The 19,671-nt window shown below is 45.5% G+C and overlaps 5 protein-coding genes across 5 annotated transcripts; 3 read left to right on the plus strand and 2 right to left on the minus strand.

The window, feature by feature from the left end:
• Positions 1-259: 259 nt before the first annotated feature.
• On the minus strand, positions 260-3,563 carry L199_008162 (uncharacterized protein; the record flags this gene model as incomplete). The annotated part of the gene is made up of 16 exons (XM_064893845.1): positions 260-728; positions 794-921; positions 997-1,164; positions 1,226-1,313; positions 1,389-1,468; positions 1,521-1,530; positions 1,592-1,676; positions 1,738-1,783; positions 1,839-2,000; positions 2,059-2,085; positions 2,146-2,159; positions 2,220-2,324; positions 2,393-2,792; positions 2,857-3,017; positions 3,075-3,160; positions 3,214-3,563. The coding sequence occupies 16 exons, from the start codon at positions 3,561-3,563 to the stop codon at positions 260-262; spliced, it is 2,379 nt and encodes a 792-aa protein (XP_064749917.1).
• A 713-nt stretch (positions 3,564-4,276) lies between these two features.
• Positions 4,277-8,348, plus strand: L199_008163 (uncharacterized protein; the record flags this gene model as incomplete). Its single annotated transcript, XM_064893846.1, has 8 exons — positions 4,277-4,888; positions 4,948-5,053; positions 5,104-5,192; positions 5,250-5,303; positions 5,366-5,600; positions 5,650-5,793; positions 5,850-5,947; positions 6,003-8,348. The coding sequence occupies 8 exons, from the start codon at positions 4,277-4,279 to the stop codon at positions 8,346-8,348; spliced, it is 3,684 nt and encodes a 1,227-aa protein (XP_064749918.1).
• A 4,812-nt stretch (positions 8,349-13,160) lies between these two features.
• Positions 13,161-15,539, plus strand: L199_008164 (uncharacterized protein; the record flags this gene model as incomplete). The annotated part of the gene is made up of 5 exons (XM_064893847.1): positions 13,161-13,893; positions 13,952-14,116; positions 14,172-14,403; positions 14,462-14,888; positions 14,946-15,539. The coding sequence occupies 5 exons, from the start codon at positions 13,161-13,163 to the stop codon at positions 15,537-15,539; spliced, it is 2,151 nt and encodes a 716-aa protein (XP_064749919.1).
• A 1,299-nt stretch (positions 15,540-16,838) lies between these two features.
• L199_008165 (uncharacterized protein) lies at positions 16,839-18,064 on the plus strand (the record flags this gene model as incomplete). The annotated part of the gene is made up of 5 exons (XM_064893848.1): positions 16,839-16,935; positions 17,136-17,212; positions 17,287-17,599; positions 17,671-17,746; positions 17,809-18,064. 5 exons carry the CDS (start codon positions 16,839-16,841, stop codon positions 18,062-18,064), a joined length of 819 nt encoding a protein of 272 aa, XP_064749920.1.
• Positions 18,065-18,586: 522 nt separating this feature from the next.
• On the minus strand, positions 18,587-19,428 carry L199_008166 (uncharacterized protein; the record flags this gene model as incomplete). Its single annotated transcript, XM_064893849.1, has 3 exons — positions 18,587-18,736; positions 18,810-19,014; positions 19,067-19,428. The coding sequence occupies 3 exons, from the start codon at positions 19,426-19,428 to the stop codon at positions 18,587-18,589; spliced, it is 717 nt and encodes a 238-aa protein (XP_064749921.1).
• Positions 19,429-19,671: the final 243 nt, after the last annotated feature.

Genomic DNA, 19,671 nt, shown 5'->3' on the forward strand with positions numbered 1-19,671 from the left:
TCGTGTTCACAACCACGTCAGCAAGAACGAGAAATCATCTGCATCCTCGACATTCATACGTATGTATTTACAACTTACTCCCTCTTCTTCGCTCCATCATAAAATCGTAAATCAATAACCAATTAGCGTAATCCTAACCATTTTATCCTTCAATCTCAATACTATTCCGGGCATTCATATGTAGAAAGCACTTTGCTTATCGTGCATTATATGACCCTTTTGTTGTTCGACGAACAGTCCATTGAACGGTATACTATATTCAATGCGTTTCACCCGTTATCGGCCCAGCCAAAACTTTATTCAACAATTCTTCCATCCTAAACTGACTTTTCCTAACTTCCTCTAATTCTTTCTTTAACGCATCAACCTCCTCATTTGTCGCATTGCCATTACCATTCACGGTGTTGGTATCATCGACAGAACCTTTTCTTTTCCCTTTATCTTTGGACCGCTCGACAGACTCAGTTCGGGTACCGAATATCTTAGCTAGAGGAGAATCGAATGGTGTTTTGGTAGACTGTCGTTTATCTTTCTTATCTTTCTCCGTCTTCTTGGGCGATTTCATTCTTTCGATCACATCATTATCCTCTTCATTCTGCAAGGTAGCTAAGTTGGACGCTTTTGGAGGTGTAACAATTCCACTTGAACCTGGTGAGGTAATGGGGATATTGGGTAAGGCTTCAAATACTGATGCGATGAGCATTTCTGATCCGCCGGTAAGCCAGGAACTACGATATCCGTCCATATCAGCACTATCCAAAGCATGATTGTAGTACATAAAGAGGTAACTCACTCCAATAGACCGGGTCGTTGTACATCCATTACCCTGTCCATAGTCGAAGTTTTCAGGTGTATAGCTCTCTGCTGGGCATGGTAATTGTACCTTTCGTATGCGGAGATAGCAATTAGGATCGGGAAACTCTGCAAGTGTGTGAACGCCTCTCGTGTCAGCTTTTGATGCAAGATCTACAGTACCAGCAAGCATTAGGGACTTACGGTAAGCCTGATAGCGAACACGTTGATCCTATGCAGCGTTCTAGGTGAGCAGAACCAGCTTAGGGGTACAAGAATCGCGAAGGCCAATATATTAATCGGTGGAAGGTATGAGAATAGAGCATCTGACTTGACACCTTCCACTGTCTTGACCACCCTTTGGAACAAGTGCTTCAGGCATAACATTGTCAGCTAAGCATTGATTACATCAACACGATGAAGAATTGCTAACCTCTTCGTGGGCATTCTGATTGATCGCTGCGAATTTGTTGGAGAGAATCGCGATGAGCATTGTGATAAGCAATACGTTACACAGCGCCCTATGATATGAGACAGATAGATATGATGAGCTGATTTATATACCTCGTTAGATGTACGTCAAGCCCTCGACTCACGCATAGGAGATCAGGACTAGAGGTCCGAATATGGGGTGGAAAGATGAGCTTGCGGAGAAGCCGAGGTAAGAGGAACCGAACTATAAATCATTGTAAGCTGCATTGTGAGAATGGAAGTCAAGGGTAGCTCACCCAGATTTGGCTGTATGAGACCGATTCATCAGCTTGAGCCCATCTTACGGTAGTCATACTGTATCACTCACGCCATGAGCCATACGATCTGCTTGACTGTCCAAGTAGCTCGTCCGAGGGTCCATAGACAGAAGCAAATACCACTGAACGCAAGTACTGAATTGAGATATCGTTGTCAGCTTTACGATCCTGACTGACTGTTGAAGGACAAGCTTGCCTGTGACTATCATAAATTGTACGAATGAAGCTACCATCCCTCGTAGCTGTCAAATTTGCTATCAGCACTGTCTTGCCCTTGGTAGAATGACCAGCACCTACAGCCAAGATCACCACATTCTCTTTCACTACGAAGAACACCAATCTAGGGAAGATGATACATGCAGCTATAGCAAGTATATCGAAGGCCAGATCAGATGTATTGGGTGAATGAGACGCCAGAGCAAAAATCCGAAGGATGAAGTAAAGGAGGAATATTGATATCTGTAATCGTTATCAGCTATCTGATGTAGATCTACATACTGTAGTGAGCTGCACATACGTAAGCCATGTCAAAGGCGTTCCAAGCCTATTGAGAAGGGTGTCAGTAAAGCTACGTGCAATTATGGCATTCGATCGTTCTACTTACATTAGCAGCATAAACTGCGAGTATTCGGTAGGTGATCAGCTGTCAGCCAGCTGAAGCCATATGAAGCGACTCACCAGCCCAGCCATGCTCCTTCGAAGCAGCAAACTCCTCTAAGATGAAGCCGAATGAGAAGATGATATAGATAATTTCGATGACTTGAATGTGGTGTAGATCCTTGGCTGTTTTATCCCTATCAGCTGTGTTTATGCAAGAAAACTATTCAGACAGCTGGTGAACCGTCACCTACCAGCTAAAGTGGAGACGAACAAAGCTAACAGGATGACAAAACTTCCAGCTTCCATGGTTTTCCTCCATTTTGGCACTTTCAACCTTTGATGATCCAACCACCCAGCTTCGTAAGGGTTATACACGTATACTTCTGCCAGCTCTTCTTCAGCTTCCTTGCCTCCATGTATATGTACATCCGGCTCCTGACCTGCATAAGACGAGAATCCAGATGTAGACACTATTCCATGTGAATGGGACGGTCTCCTTCGTTGACGAGTTCGTTCAGAGATGTAAGAATCGGTGATGATTGATCGAGCGGAAATAGGTGAGTAGATCAATTGACCAGTGTAAATGAGGTTGATCAGATGCTGGATGAGTGGAAGGGAAAGGAAATGCTTGGATGTAGATACTATGGCCAACTACGAGATTGGAGCTTGTCAGCGATGGGGAGTAGTGCGGTAAAAGGAAAAGGAGAAGACTCACTTCCAATGCACTACCTGCCATCTCCTCGATATCTTCTCGATCGTCTCCCATACTGTTCCATACTTCTTCGGGAGCACCGTCAAAAGCACAGTATCCTCGCACAAGCTCGCTGACCAGGGAAGCTGCGTCCTCGGGGTGTGGGAACGTGCGAAGGATCTTGACTAAACATATATATCAGTTGAAGGTCATCGTACCGATAGCTTTTCAGCTGAACTCACTTGCAAGTAGTTCGCAGAAAGCCGCTCTGGTAGTTTGGAGTGGCTCATAGCTCAGATCACCAGCTGAGAGGGAAACGTATTGTATCCTGCGTGACATAGTCAGCTCTTGTAGTGTTCCTGAAGACTTATGATTGCGTACCTGTTAGCCATCAAAGCGTAGAGCACCATTCCCAAGCTAGGCCCATCTGTGTCCCCTCCCACTATCTTCTTGAGCACCCCGGACTCTCCACCATCTTGAGATGTAGGTACAGCTAAAGCAGGAGTAGCAGTACCCGTAGGCTTGCTACCTTCGTCAACTTTCGGTGCGAAGCGTTGGACGATTGGCCTGACTAACGTGTAGTTGATAGGTGGCGATTGAAGCTGATCCCACGATAGAGCTGTGTCGATAGAGTCATTGATGGTGGTATGGAGCTCGTGGATAAGGGCGAACAGTGTGGTAGGTGCTGGTAGAGGGGAAGGGAGGGAAGATGAAGCACCGGAAGTCGTCATCGCGGGCCATTAGCTAATTGTCGGCAGAAGCCCTTATTAGATTCGATATGAAAGAAAACAGAGGACAAGGAGGTGCCCTTTGCTGTAGCAACACAATTAGAGGCAAGCAAGATCTCTATCCACTTTTGAGATAAGCACTCTCAAATGACAATAAGGTAAAGTTTGGGATTGTAGCACCGAGCGAGCGAGCGATTACGAACGATCCTCGGAAAAACATCAGAGCGCGTCATGTGAATCTGGGGTCTCCGCTCGTTCTGATAAGTGTCTGATCGCCTAATAAATCCACGTAGGGTGAATCTGTCTCGGATACGCGTACCGGCGATGTCCACTTAGTACTTGCTCGGAGTGAGTGTCTTCAGGTGCAGGTGATTCAGGATGGATGTGAGGTGAAAGTGACGTTAGTAGGGAGAACGAGTGTACGAGTGACTGTCATTGTATAGGTCCATTCCCTTGGCATCATTCAGCATCGTTGCTTCCTTCCTCTGCATCGAGTTTCTCGGCTCTGTCTCAACGAGCAAGAAAGCAAGCCGAAACGTATACACACAGCTCAACAGGCAAGACGAGATAATCGAAGGACGGTGAACCACCTGGGACTGGGAGCAAGAGAGCACAGACCTGTTCCGTTGTCTCTTTGCAAGGTTTCGGCACTTTCCTTGCAATCCATAAGAAACGAAACGAGCTGTGACATCTCAGCAGACACCTCCTTCCTCAAAATGTATTCATCTCATTATTCACCCTCAGCTTCTCCATACACCTCACCACCTGCGCCTCCTCGTGATCCCTATAGATCCTCACCGATACCTGTAAATCCGAAACAATCGTACAATTCTGCATTTTCACCACCACCACCACCTCAAATGCCCATTACATCCTCTCCCATGCTATCCGGTCAATCTCAGCGTTATCATCAACAGCAGCAGCAATATCCAAATCCTCAGAATCAGCAATACGCTAGAGCGCCGCCTAATCGGTATTCTTCCCCACTACCACCACAGGGATATACAAATGGAGGTGGATATCCTCAACAACAACCACCCCCACAGCCACAGCATCTGCCTCCTCCTCAACGTCATAAAGGTACCCTGGCCCCCGGTCAGATAGTCAAAGTAGGAGATCAAGCAGTAAGGATCGAGAGATATCTATCGGAAGGAGGATATGCCCATGTGTATCTGACTACTTCAGATAAACCCATCTACCCGCCTACCAAGGGAGGTGAAAAGAAGGGAAGATGGGGTGAAAAGGGATATACAGAACATTGTTTGAAAAGGATAGCCTTTGAGGATGATGCTGTATGGGTTGACGTAAAGAAAGAGATTGAGGTTATGGTATGTGTACTTGTCCCCCAAGGATCACTTAGAGGCCTGAACTGATCAGGCATTCGCAGAAATCACTTCCCCCTAATCCACATCTTATTCAATACCTCGGTTCGGCACATTCGCGTCTGCCTACAGGTGGTCATGAAGTATTCATCTTGATGGAATTCTGCTCGGGTGAGTACGCGATGCAAGATTAACAAATACTTGAGCTGATCAACTAATAGGCGGTGGTATCATCGATCTGTTGAATAAGCGACTAAGAGATAGACTGAAAGAGATTGAGATCTTGAACATCTTCACAGATGTTTGTGAGGTAAGTCGTGTCTATGATCATCGTCTCGAAGGCATAATGCTGATGATGATCCTATAGGCTGTCGCAGCAATGCATCATTTGTCACAACCGCTCTTGCATCGGGACCTCAAGGTAAGCGACCTCACTACTGTCCCTTTAAATCCCTTACAAACATAGCTCAATCCGCCATATAGATCGAAAATGTACTATCACAACCCACATCCTCTCCTCCAACCCCTCAGCGTCCCAGTCCTCTGATATTCAAGCTATGTGATTTCGGATCGACCACTTTTCCTGCTGATAAACCTCCTCAGACGAAGATTGAAGCAGATGCTTTGGCTATGGACCTAAACAAGCATACTACCTTGCAGTATAGGAGTCCAGAGATGGTGGAACCGATGCTAGGGCTTCCTGTGGGATTACCAAGTGGTGAGTTAGCCGGAAAGATGGCGACTGCCCTCATGCTGACTTCACGCAGACGTCTGGGCTCTGGGATGCCTGTTGTATAAGCTCTGTTACTATACGACGCCATTCGAAGAGCATGGTCCATTAGCAATTGTAAATGCTAAATACACATTCCCGCCTGTTCCCGCTTATTCTCCAAGGATACAGCACCTCATAGGTGCGTAGGCATCTGGTTGTATGTGCCCCATTCCTCGCTGATCCCCTTGTCTCCAGCCTCTATGCTAGTGGAGCAGCCTGTTCGTCGACCGACAGTATTTGAGGTTCTCAGAGTAGCCCACGAGATGAGCGGGACTAAACCTGAGGTCGATTATGTGAGGTTTCCCTTTCATACTAGATCTGACAGGTCTGACATGTAACCCATCCTAGCCAATTCGTTCGCGGTCTCTTGGTGTTCCCTCCCAGCGTCAAGCATCCCGACCGTCAACTCAGTCATCCAACCTTCTTGATTTCACTGGATCCTCATCTCCCATTGACAAGACACCAATCCTTCAACCTTCTCTTGCTTCATCGGTCCAGCCACAACGGCGGGGTCGACCCACAAGAGAACCGAGCCAAAAATCAGTCAGCCAGGCTCTTGCTCCAACGTCGATGCCGACCCCTCCCAAGCCGCAAGAATTTGTTCCAAATGCAAACAAGGCCAGCGGAGGATCAGCTCCCAAAATCCAAGTGACAGGTGGTACACCCTCACCTGTCCCTGTAGCCCCCTCCCCTGGTCTTGACGCTTTCGGTATGCCATTTTTGCCAGCTTCTTCCTCCCAAAAGCTGGAAAATCGCGGATTTGGTGATTCGTTTGCCGCTCCAAAGCCTACAGCAGGGTCCAATATCCCGCCCAAGTTCGGTGCTAACCTTCCTCGGCCATCATCCGGATTCGGCGACTCATTTGGTTCTTCGAAATCCCCTTCATTGCCAGCTCCCTCTCCTAGCGCGTCTTCCCTCAACAGAGTCTCATCTGCCAGGTCTGCCTCAATCAAGCAGCCCTCTCCAGCTACGGGTCCTACGAAGGCCAAGTCAACTGAAAATTCGAGTTCGATACCCGATGGCGAGCTAAGTTTCGAGACTCGATTCCCTTCCATCGAAACTTTGGATAGTGATGCATTCTCTCCCACTTCCCAAACCACCAAGCCAGAAGCACTAATCTCGCCCGTGGCCCTACCACCTCCTTCCCGACCGGCGTTCGGCGCAAAACCATCAGTCATGGGCAACATGACAGGAGGTGATCTGAGGTCACCGACCACGACGACTGCTCCCACAGCTCACAATGGACCCCTTCAGCCTCGCTCAACCCATGTCACCGGAACAGCATTCAAAGAAGCAAAGTCGTCGGCTTCCCCTCAGCAGAAAACAGATTATTTCGGATCTATCACCTCCTCCGCTAATCAACCTCATTCTTCGCCTGGCGTCTCGACCGCCTCGGCCGCCAAATCACCTGCACCACAAGACTTGATGGATGATGAGGGTTCGGATTCATTGAAGCTTTTACCTATGCAACCAGGTCGATCTACGACCCCCTTGTCGTCTGCAAGTATATCTACAGACAAGCAATTCTCGTCCCCCAGCTCCTCCACCTCAAGACCACAGACATCACCAGGGACCACATCAGCCCAGGCGGCACCCACATCAGGACATCATCGCCCTCTTCTACCCAAGATCGAATCTTCTAAACCGACCAGCAATATAAATTCGGAGGAATGGTCTCCGCTTGAGAAGATGCGTTTCACATCCAAACCAGGTGAAGAGAGGAAGATTGAGATAGAGCTAGATTCGAGTGATGAGGAGGCTGTACCAGAGAATGCTTTCGGCACAGGTAGACGACCTACATCACCTGCTAACGAGAGCGTGAAACCCTCATCTCCGCAGAAGATTTCGGATAGAGCTTCGACATTTGGCGGTATATCTCCCGTAAAGACTCGCGCTCCTACCAAATCGGCTACAGTCGGTATACCACCTGATTCTAGTCGTCGACCGCAAAGGATGAATTCTGGAGAAAGATCTCGACCTCAATCAATGTTCATCACCCCTCCTTCTTCATCAACCTCGAACAAGCCATTTAACTTCTCACCTACCATATCTGAATCAGCCTCAAATTCCAGCTTGCCCAAATCCGATAGTGCGAGGCCGAGTCATGGAAGGAAGGGGTCGATCAACGACATCGTCTCGAGATATGAGAACTTGAAACCCCCTTCTTCGGCTTCGTCGTTCACGTTTGATACCAAGAAAAACGGCGGAGCTACCAACGGATCGGTGAATGATACTACTAAGAATGGGATATCGAGGAAACCGTCTATTGCAAGTAAACCTCAAGCTCTGCGAAAACCTACTTTAGACGACCCATCTAAATTTTCTACAACTTCTTCGTCGCCGAATGACAAACCTTCTTCCACACCTCCTACAACCAGCAACAAACCGAAGATAGGAGGTTCTAAACCCGACATTGTTGCACCTAAGCCTATACGACATGGCGATACCCCTACTGATGAGGGGTATTCTAGATCATCCTCAGGTCGATCATTCCCGATTACCAAAGCTAAACCGCAACCTACTATCATCGATACTTCCGTGGATGAGACGAAAGTAGACGAACCGGCCAAGAGTGGGAAGAATAGTCCGGAAAAACAACAACCTGTCAATCTCCTCATACAGCGATGGAATCAAGGTCAAACTAATAATGCAGCTGCGAATAAGTCGGTGCCGAAACGAGGTGGATATATTTAGTGGCAAAGAGAATTACTTTGAGATCAGCTTGATGCTGAAAACTCGTCATAGTGTAGCTGTATTTCCAACGAACGTGCTCAAATAAGGAAAGGTGAAAAGGCGGATTTTTGATCTGTTCCCTGTATACATACTTCATGGATGGTATAATCAATCATCCAACGTGCAGTGTACAATACTGAACAAGACGAAAGTCAAGCTGAGATACCACTGTATGCTATGCTAATATGATATTCCACTCATACGCAGTATTCTCAAGATCTATGACCGATTATATCCGATTCTATAAGGACCAATCATGAATATATTTCTCCTCAACCTCCTTGACCGCCTCATCATCATCGAAATCCCATACTTCCCTCCCATCAGCAAACACCTTCCAATCTCCATATCATATCTGACTGCAAGTTCAGACAATTATATATATATATGCTGCGAAGTCTAATCGTAATTGGCTCTACCAGCACAGCACCGACCACGAACTGCAATCTTCACTCACTCCAGTATACTTCGTTATTCACCGTATACCGTACAGCTTTGTCGATCCAGACAGTATGAGCTGATCATCGATCCGTCTAGAGTGGGGTCAATCATCTCTTCAATCAATATTGACGCATTCGTACCTGACATATCTGAAAATCAATCAACTTTAACTTGTAATAGAGTTCATCCTATCGACATAAACGATAACTAAAATTGATTGTCCCCCACTCTTTCAACTTACCCTACCTTACCATCACTTCGCTAATCATTCCTCGCCAATCATTGTATCGTGTTGTATTGTGTGTGAACTTTATATGAATCTAGGAGAATCAGTGGAGTAAATCGTTTACCATCATTCCAACGTGCAACAGGGAAACATGTTTGCAGGTGCGATTGGACGCTAAGACTCATCTGACCCAACTTGAGGAAATGTCTCGAACTAATTGTGGTGAGAACAGTAGTCACTTCAAACAGACGCTTGGACTAATCCATGCGTGGTAGGTTTTTGTGATTGAGCTAGTGCGAAAAGTGGGGAATAACCATAATAAACCTGCTGTTCAATATGTATGTTGATGGTGATTGTTGTTAAGGAGAAAAACACAGGACCAACACTAACTCCAGACTAATATGCTCGATACTATAAGTTTTTGATGAGATGGTAAATAACCTCAAAAATATACCTGTGCATAGTACGCACGTCCAGGTTGAGGGGGTTCCGGTCACTCATCGATGTGGCCTGTTTAACTTATGCTGTTAGGCAGAATACAAATTCTGAATGTACACTTGATATGTTCATTGCATGTCTGTGACGAGCACAACCGCACAAATTCCTTGCTTCTGAGTGCGAGCATCAACCAACATACACCGGAAGAAGGAATGAAATGATCCAGTAGCGTGTGAATCGAAAGGATGGTGCTGTAGAAAAACAACAATTTTTTACCATCCGTTTCCAAGCAAAATGATTGGCATGGTATTGATTGTTCTTAACGATATAGTGAGACACCGCTAATCCATTGTTTCCCGCTGATCATTTTGATAAAACAATTTGTTTGACATGAGCACGAGATGGCATGATACGGAGGGAACCATCTGCTTTCGCAATGAATGTTCAAGCGGGGTTTAAGCGATATTCCAGTCACCCGAGCTGGTAGCGAAAGGTGTTCTACCCTCTGCTATAGCAAATGTTGAGAGTTAGCTGCAAATTCGGTGAGATCTCAACTGAACGATGACCCCTCCTTTCGACGCCCTCATGAATAACGAAATCAAAACCTCGTTCATCGGATACCGTAGTCGTATGCTTTGATTCCTTTTCTCTTACATGTTTGATGAAATTACCATCAAGGTCAAGGTGCACTCCATGAAATTCGTTGAGATATACTGCGAAGAAGAAGAAGAAGGATAGAACAGGATGACAATCTTTATCAACAGCATCGTTCTTTCAGCATCAGATGAAGCGATTGGTGTATAAACCAAGATATCTGCTATCATTCCTGTCCGGGTTTAATTGCAATAAAACAAAACAGAAACAGAAACAGAGCACACCGACTTCCCCCACCCGGAAATCCAGAATCAGATTTGTTAGTTTTCGGTTATTGTTGATGCGATTGAACAGATTGAGGGAGATACCCTGAGGAGATTGGAGTTATAAACTGATCAACCAGCTTTGTCCAGCTCCACCATCACCATCCCCTTCTCTGTCATCACCATCAATATCACCCATCACATCTTGTCTATTGAATGGTGATGGGTACGAAATGTGAAGTGGGGAAGATTTGGACGAGTCGAACAAGGGGTCCTTTCGTGTCGCTGCCACTTTTTTCGTCTTTAGGTTATCTTCCTTTCTTGCTTTTCCTTCTTAAATATCTCACTCTTTCAACTCATCGTGATACCTTCCTCACTCCATTCCCTCTCCTCAACAATATCGAATAATAGTTCGATACTCTCTTCTTCCTTCTTCATTGGTGGTCACAGTAAGCGTCGTATTTTACCACTTGTCCTGAGTTACTGTATCCTCACGTTATCTCGAATAGCTGACGAGGTGGATCCCATTCAGTTTGATCATCGTCGTCTTCCACGGATCGAGGGATATCGATCTTGTTCATCTTGATAATTGTAAGTGTTCTTCTCGGATTAGTATCTTCTATTTCCAGCTACACATACCCCACCATCTTAGCCAGAATGAAGTCGGGATATCTCGTTATCACCGTCTACTCCGTCACGTCCATTCATTTCAGTAAAAACGTTAACTCTCACTAATTTGCATTTTCGTTAGTGCGATTCGAATCAACCATATCGTAATAAGCTTCCCCGAGCCACCGAACAAGATGATCCCACCTCAATTCAGATTGATCAACCCTCTCCCTCAGCCCATTTCCCACCACCCTCACGGAGACTCAATCTCGTCAGCCTCCAATTCATTCATTCTTCACTCGATGGAAGACGACCGAGTCTACTCCGCATCGATACCTGTCAATTACGTCCAAGCTTCCTATCCTCAAGGACGTTATTGTGAGTTTGTCTATTCTACCTTTCCTATCACACAACATTTTCGAAATACAGAATATACTTGTTCATTAAAATTTCTCTGATCGTCATCATTTTAACATCAACCTTTCTTTTCTTCATGCTTGAATTGGTGATTTCCCGTTTCACGCCAAGCCTTCTTGTTCACTTTTAAACTCTAAATTCTATCCTTCTGCTGTTTACCCTGAAAACGTTACGATATCACGCTTCTTCCGGTACCCCAACCGGAATGACGAGAGGGGTTGAGCAGCTGCTTAACATGTTTTGACGGTGGCTTAATTCGTTTTCTTTCTTTTCCTTGCATCCTGCATAAACTGTAAAAGGAAAGTGGACAGGCCAAAAGCCCATGACGTCCATGGCTAGGATACCTTTCCTTCGATTTACCACCACCGGACAAGCCCGTCCAGTCAAGGTTGTGATATTCATACCTTTACCACTCTTTTTTGCTTTTTGGTTACTCGCTTTCACGTGTGAAATCGTCGTGGCAGGAAGATCTATTGCAAGTGTGTAGGGTGAAATGATGGATGGATGGGTAGATGGTGACTATCGAAAGTACCGCACGCCCGCCTCTCTCTCTGTGCGCAATCTCTCACGTTTATTTCACTTTCCCTTGTTGATCAAACAAGTTTTGTTTTTCATGATCCGCGTCTCTTCTTCCATTTTTCATTTTTATCATATCTCATCTCATCTCATGCTTTTTTCAATGTCTTGATTTCTTTCTTCTTCCTTCTCTCCATATTTTCGCTCGACCACCTTCCTCGACTATACTACTTTGGCCGAATCAACCATTCGTTTTCTACCCACTCGAATTTGTGAGTGGTTATTATCTCTCGTAAGGAGATATTTATATACGGTGGTCACCCTGAGGGTGCTGCTCTTACTACATCCGGGTCCCTTTCGTCCCTTTGCCGCGTGTGGTTATTCCTTAATTCTCCGTATCCCGTATCCGATCAGGATCAAGCACAACAAATCATACATTTCTTCCCCTCTACTCTACCCCTGCTCCTCTTTCCTTTCCACCCTCTTATGCCCCGATTCGATGATCATGTTGTGTCCCTAGGGATCTTGTTGCTTATTTCTCAAGGACTTTATCTACCTAAGCCCATGCAATCTCTTCTTCTTCTGCCGATCCGGCACTCTTGTGGTGGCGTTCAGAGGCGTCTAATGGAGAATAGTTAAATTACTATTCAAAAATTTCCCTTGTAACCTCATTAGCTTGATACTTTAAACCCAAAATCGTTTACCCTCTCCTCTCTCCCCTTCTCAGGTAAGGAATTTAAACAGCTTAGAGGCGTTCCTGTACTTATCCTTGTCGGGATGATGTGGTGATGATGATAGATCATTACGAGGTCGATGATTTTCATTCAATTCCTGTTGATCATGATGATCTTGTCCGGTTAGATTTCTTAGCTACTCACTCTTTTAATCCCTATCATTTGTCATGTCTTTGAATTGATCTTCATTCTCATCTTCGACTTTCTTTCTTCATTTCGCTTATACCCAACATCTACCTCCTCGCCGTCATCTCAAACTCTATGCAGGGCACTCGCTAACCTAACTTGACCATCTGCCCTCGTTCCACTTTATACCCCGACTTTGAATCCCTTTCATTGTCTCACACGCACATCGGCTGTCTCGGACCTTCTTGAAACCACCAACGCCGCCTGTCTCGCTATCGTTTGAATACTTTGCGCTACTCTGGACTTTGTAGGTAAGTCGTCGAATGCTGGAATCAATCCCATCTTAACTCCCAGATTCATTCACGTGCGTATGTGCCTCCTTGTCTGACAGATGCTTATTCCCATAGACATGTATCACACCTCATCCGCTGCTCATTATAACCCGGCGGCTCAACCTAGGTTATATCAACCTCCGACACCCCTTCCACGAGCGCCTTACATACCAAGAACACCCGCTATGGATCCATTCGGAATGTCAACCTCACCATCATCACCGGTGTTCGCTCACGATCAGAATCCAGCTGCGTCAGCAAGCACTTCGTCATCCTACACAAACCCTTTTATCCCCTCCAGATCTACCTACATGTCGCCTCAGATCAACCAGCAATTCGACAACCTCACTACGAGTACACCTGGTCTTCCGCCTCCCCATCAGGTCGGATCTTCCAGTAGCACCGAAAGGCCGGTGACCGTATATGAATGGGGACCAAGAGAAGGAACTCAGGGAACCCAAATTGTCATCAAGGCAGACGTAAATCTCCCTTCTTCAACACCGCCTCCCAACCCAGATGGTTCTTCACCTAACCCTTCACCTCAAAGCAAACCTACAAAAGCTCTTCGAGTGGTCTTCGGTGGTCATCCAGTTCAGACAGCTGTCACTACAGTTGATATGTCGAACAACTCGCAAGAGAGTCAATACTATCAGCTTATGGCGACGGTTCCGAGTTTCTCTAGTACTGGTACGGCGTCACAGGGATACGGGAATAAGGTGAATGTTGCGGTACAGGTTCTGGCAGGAGATTTCGCGATAGTAGAAACGGTACAATTGGGAGACTTTATGTACACTAGCATAGCACCAAAAGGTAAGTCCATCAAATATCGATCACAAGCTCAAGATCTCCCAGCTGACTTTTACTTCAGGTAACCCTCTCAAACGAGCTGGAGAATCTCTAGAATCTACCCGACCTTCTCCACATCAAATACATCGACGAGTCATCTCGACCAGCTCTGCTCCATACACAACACCCGAGATGCAACAGTACGCCACGATACCCTCGGCTTATCACCCAAGTCCTTCTGGAAGATGTAAGTAGTTCGATCGTGATGTATAGAATAAACTGTTACTAATTCCTGCTTATAGCTGTGTCCGATTCCGTCGCTTCATGGCAACACAGCCCTTACGCAGCCACCGGTACCTCCGTCCCATCAATCTCTCATCCAGCTCCACCTCCATATACCCCCGGTCTTCAACCTAGTCTGATGAGATCCACTCAACTCGGACCTGGTATGCCTGCACCTACGCCATATGTCAATTCTGGTCAAAAGGCGAGCCTAGAGATGGCAGGAGATCTGATGACTATGTCAAAAGGATGGTAAGTGAAGAACCCACTTGGATGAGAGTGCAGTCGTCTGATGTTTTAGCTTATATAGGACTCAAGACGAATGGCACGCACGTCGTAGATTAGTTCAATTCTGGCGAAGACAAGAGGGAACAACCATACATGCTGCATTCAAGCCTATCTCCCAAGCTGATTATCCCGCATATCAACAATCCATCATCATCTCTTGTATTTTCCGAGAAGACAAGAACGTATGTTACGTCACTTCCGTCGATGCTATATATCTTCTTGAAGCCTTGGTCGGAACTCGATTTACCGTTGAGGAGAAGAACAGGATTAGGAGGAATTTGGAAGGATTCCGACCAATTACGATCTCAAAGAGTAAACCTGGAAATGAAGATTTCTTCAGATTGATCATGAATTTCCCAAATCCCCGACCGAGAAATATCGAAAAAGACGTCAAGGTATTCCCCTGGGAGATTTTGGGACAAGCTCTCAAGAAGATCATCGGGAAATATGTGAGCTATTCTTGTCCCACCTAAAAGTAAATGAAGCTGACTTGTTTGGTAATATAGTCCGCAAGCTTCCCATATCCCTCTAGTCCCATGCCACCTCCCCCACCACCTTCTCAGACATACCAACCTGCTCAAAATTTCGGTATACCTGGACCATTACAACCGATGATACCCTCTTCTACACCCGACGACGATTATATCAAGCATGATTATAGCGGTTCGGCCATGTCAGTCGGACCACCTACAACCTCTGGTTCGGCACCTCACCTAGCCTCACACTCCAGTTCCGATTCGTCATCTTACGCGCATTCCTCTTATCCTCCTCATACACCTTCACAGCACTCCAACTCGCCTACCGCTTATCGTACCAACACCAATCCGAACACGAATACGGCGAATACCCCTCATGGTGGACAGACAGACGAGAAAGGCAGTTCGTACTTGAACCTCTCACCGCCATATGGTCAGACAGGTAATCAATGGATTAACTCTGGAGATCCGAATGATGGAAATAGCGGATCAAGCAATTATGTCATTCCTGGAAATCTGGTGTATTCGGATCAACCTCATCAACTACCTCATGTCCATCAGAACGTATCGAGACAACCGAATCCTAATGATCTGAGGATCAACTATCCGGGAATGTCAACGTAGGTCTGAGCGTGTCTCCAACTCCAACATAAGAGCGATAATGCGAAAAAGCAAATGATCTTGGAAGAAAAGGATCGTACATCAAGCAATACTTTTCAACCCTTGGGCTTTTTAAAACCTATCTTTCTCCAAACTCCGCATATATTATCTTCCAGATACTATCATCCCATCCAGTCACCCATTGTATCTATTTATCAATCACATTTTCAATCAAACCACAACATACACGGACTTTACTATCCATTCATTCTTTCAGCTCTTCCCATATCTACCATCATGTTGATTGGGCACATACTTGATATTACTAAATGTGTTATAATATATATTGATCGTCCTCCTTAATTTTGTAAATATCGTTGTATATAGAACATATTCTTTCCTCCCGTTTTGTGCCAATCATCTTGAAAGATCGAATCGAATAGACAGAAAAGTGCTTGAGTTGCTGGAGAGAAATACGCCGAAGAGAAAGAAAGAGTTACATAGTATATAACAAATACTCGTGTACCCTAGAATACTTTGTATACGTATCATGCAAAATCGATGCGTAACGTCATGTCGATCTCCCTTGTCTCGATATCTTTCCTATCTCGTTCAGGTACAACACACTTTTATGACTAGTCGCGTTTTAGATTACTAGATTGCTTTTCCCGGGTGAAACTTGACGCGAAGCAATCGTTTACTTGCGTGACGGGTGATGAGTGCTGGCCAAGAAGGGATGGTGTTGATGGTACAGTAAGGAATATTGCTTCTAACCAGAAGATGTCTAAGACCGACACAAGGGGATATGAGATGGAATATAATAAGTTACAGTAAGCTCATGAAATTGACTTTGGAGACACATGTAAGGATGTGACGCGTGTCATTCAACTTTACTCGAAGCACTCGAGAGACGAGTATGGCTCGGCCATCTCTCCACAAAGTTATTCCCACAATCGCATATGCATCTGATCTGCTACCCACTTGCATACAAACACATCTATAAATCTTATTCCGAATTTGAACAGTGAAAGTGTAGTACAGTGTACGGACGATACACACACTCTCACTCGAACTAGCCTAAAGCAGAAAAGCACATTCCTCAACCTTGGCTTTCCCTTAACTCAACCTGTCTTTGTCTTTGTCTTCTTTGTATACATCCATTTCCCATTTCCACTTTCGTTCATTGTACTTGTACTTGATCAAACCGTTATTGTCATCCATCAGCTCGTCATCATTGTATCTGACATCACAATCACACTCCTTTCTTAACCGCACATCATCATCTACATATTACATACCATATTTCGAAGACAGGGTCCAATGATGTTCAACATTCTTACGCTCGGGGCATTAGTGACTCTTTCTGGGGTTGTCGGTGCTGAGGAGAAGAGGATCGGAGGTGTGTTAGCGGGTGCACCAGGTGAGTTGGACTCATCTTGAAGTATGAGCGTTATCCTATAAAATGGAATGATATGGGGTCTTACCGTCCTCTCCAGGTGGCTCAACAATTCCAAGATTTGCTGGTTGCTAGTTCAATACGAATAATGGAGATGAAGGAGATGCAACTAGTCTCGATGAGACTTGGACGTTGACTGATACTTGATGCTTCTATTCTTATAGTCAACAATATAACAGTCTCAGCAGATAATGTCATTCAATGTTCTCAAGCTACCATATCCTGGACCGGTACAAGTAATGTGAGTTCCACATCCTGCAATCCTACCGTAGACCACGTCTTGACCGCTGTACTCATACTGTGTATATAACATAGTCTCCTTATACATTATCAATAGGTCAAGGAGGATATTACGTTGGACTCACCACCCTTGAAACTCACGAGGGATTAACCGACTCATCCTTCGCATGGACCGTCACTCAACCTTCAGGTCAAGATCTGATATTCGAAGTTCAAGATTCGGCGGGTCAGAGAAATTATATTCAGAATGTAAAAGTCGGAGAGAGCGATGATTCTTCTTGTCTATCTTCCAATACCTCATCATCATCTGTGGCTTCTTCCACGAGCAGTGGTGCGAGTCAGACGCAGGTTGCTCAGAGCGCTAGTGTCGTTGAGAGTAGTACTACCTGTACGTCAATCTATTCATAAAATATTTTACTTGGAGAAATGATTGAGCTGACTGAGAGACTGTGTATTTAGCTTCTTCAACCTCTTCCGAAACTCAGGCTAAGGCTCAAGCTACATCCACTTCAACTTCAAAATCTAAATCCCATTCGTAAGTTACAGTTACAATCCATCTCACAGCGGCGATTGCTGACTCACCATGTTACCTTATAGATCTCAATCTTCCTCTTCATCCAGCTCGAAGTCCAACACAGTCCCAACACCCTCTACGACAATCTCTCTATCTACGTCCTCGTCCGCTTCCGCTGCTACCACATCGAACTCAGCATCTTCATCTTCTTCAGGAGTCAGTAACGCCCCCTTAGCTGCTGCTTCCGAAGGAGCTAGTTCTTCATCGACTCTTCGAGCCATATACCCAGGAGCAGCGTGGATTTTTGGATTAGCTATACTGGGAGGCTGGTTGATTTAGGATTGATCCTGGGATATGGAATCATGGACAGGACATTTCACCTTTTTTACCAGTTACACGTATTCAAGTATATTTTCTTATTCACAAACTCGTGCTCATGCTGGTCATGAGTGGGGTCATCTTGCGTTGTTTGGTTCATTGATTGTTGCATATATGATACTGTATTGGAGTCGCCAGCATCAGGATGTATATATGATCTCACAATCTTCTCTACACTTGCTCTGTGTTCCATGCGATGATACAGTCATACAGGCTCGTAATGATGGACTCGATGCCAATGCAATCAATTAGTTGATCAGTATTTTGAGACGAAGTTTACGCAGTGAGGTACGAACCCCATCCGCAGTCTTGTGACTCGGAAATCCGTATATATACACAGTATGCATAAAAATGATACGACTTTTATCGAAAAAGTCATTCATTGATTGATGTGGGATAAGACAAGAGACAGACAGATATGATTTGGATAGTCCATGAGGGATGAAAACAGGACTAGAAAGAGTGAGGGAACAAGCTCCAGTTTTAGACGAGGACTCTGATAACTCCCAAGCCACCAGCTAAAACCACGGTGATCAATGAAAGCGGTGAGATGTTAGGCATAGTAGAGGGGAATGCACCGGAGTTAGCTTGGGAGGCGGAAGCTGAAGATGAACCGGAAGCTCTTGTCGAGGTCTAACAATCGTGGTTGAAACAGCATCAGCGATGTTCAATCTGTTGTGGTATGCTAAGTTACGCATTGACTTACCTGAGCGGCACTGGTTCCTACAAGACTGACAGTCTGACTCCTAGTCGTGGTATTGTAGTTGGTGACTCCAGAGTGGGAGGATGAAGTGGTAGGTGCAGATGAAGGTTGGGCATTTGGATCGGCAGATGTAGCTTCGACGTTGGCCGCCGTAGCCGAAGTGAGATCATTGGAGGGTGGAGTGGTACCAGGATCAGTAGATGTAAGACTATATAGTGAAAGTCAGTACGTATACATAGTCATTTGAATGAGAGACATACGCTGGTCCACTATCACCTGCCTCTCCACCTGTACCATCATAAGTGTATGTGGGAGTGGCCGCAGCGGTGTCGGTGTCAGAGCCATCATCGGAAGTATCGGTACCGTCAGATGTATCGGTACCATCACCTTCATCTGTAGAAGTAGATCCATCATCCCCGGTATCATCAGAAGTAGTAGCATCTCCCGAATCATCTGCGTCACCTGTGGTTTGTCGTTGGTATACTCCCACAGCACCTCGAGCTAGTGGTACTTCACCACGGAGAGATAGTCCACCATGCTTGGAATCACCTGCATGGGGGCTGGAAGCGACGAGAGTCGTGAGAAGGGTGAAGGTAAGTGCGAGTGGAGCTGAGAATCTCATCTTGTTTAGGGTGGGCGGGTAAGTGAAGTTGAGTGAAGAGTGAGAAAATGGCGAGTTACTTGTAATGTAAGATTGTGATCTGAGGACCGTGTGAGCGTTTGGCGGTCGTGCAAGAGTGAGATAGAATGAGGGTGAATGCGAAGAGTGAATGAGTGGTTTGGTTTGATTATTTTGGTAAGTTCACTGAGAAGTGAGACATACAGTACACAAAACACAAATGCTTGTTCTCACCATTCAGCGACT

The sequence above is a fragment of the Kwoniella botswanensis genome, chromosome 3, assembly GCF_036426115.1.
Source record: "Kwoniella botswanensis chromosome 3, complete sequence".
Classification (NCBI taxonomy): domain Eukaryota; kingdom Fungi; phylum Basidiomycota; class Tremellomycetes; order Tremellales; family Cryptococcaceae; genus Kwoniella; species Kwoniella botswanensis.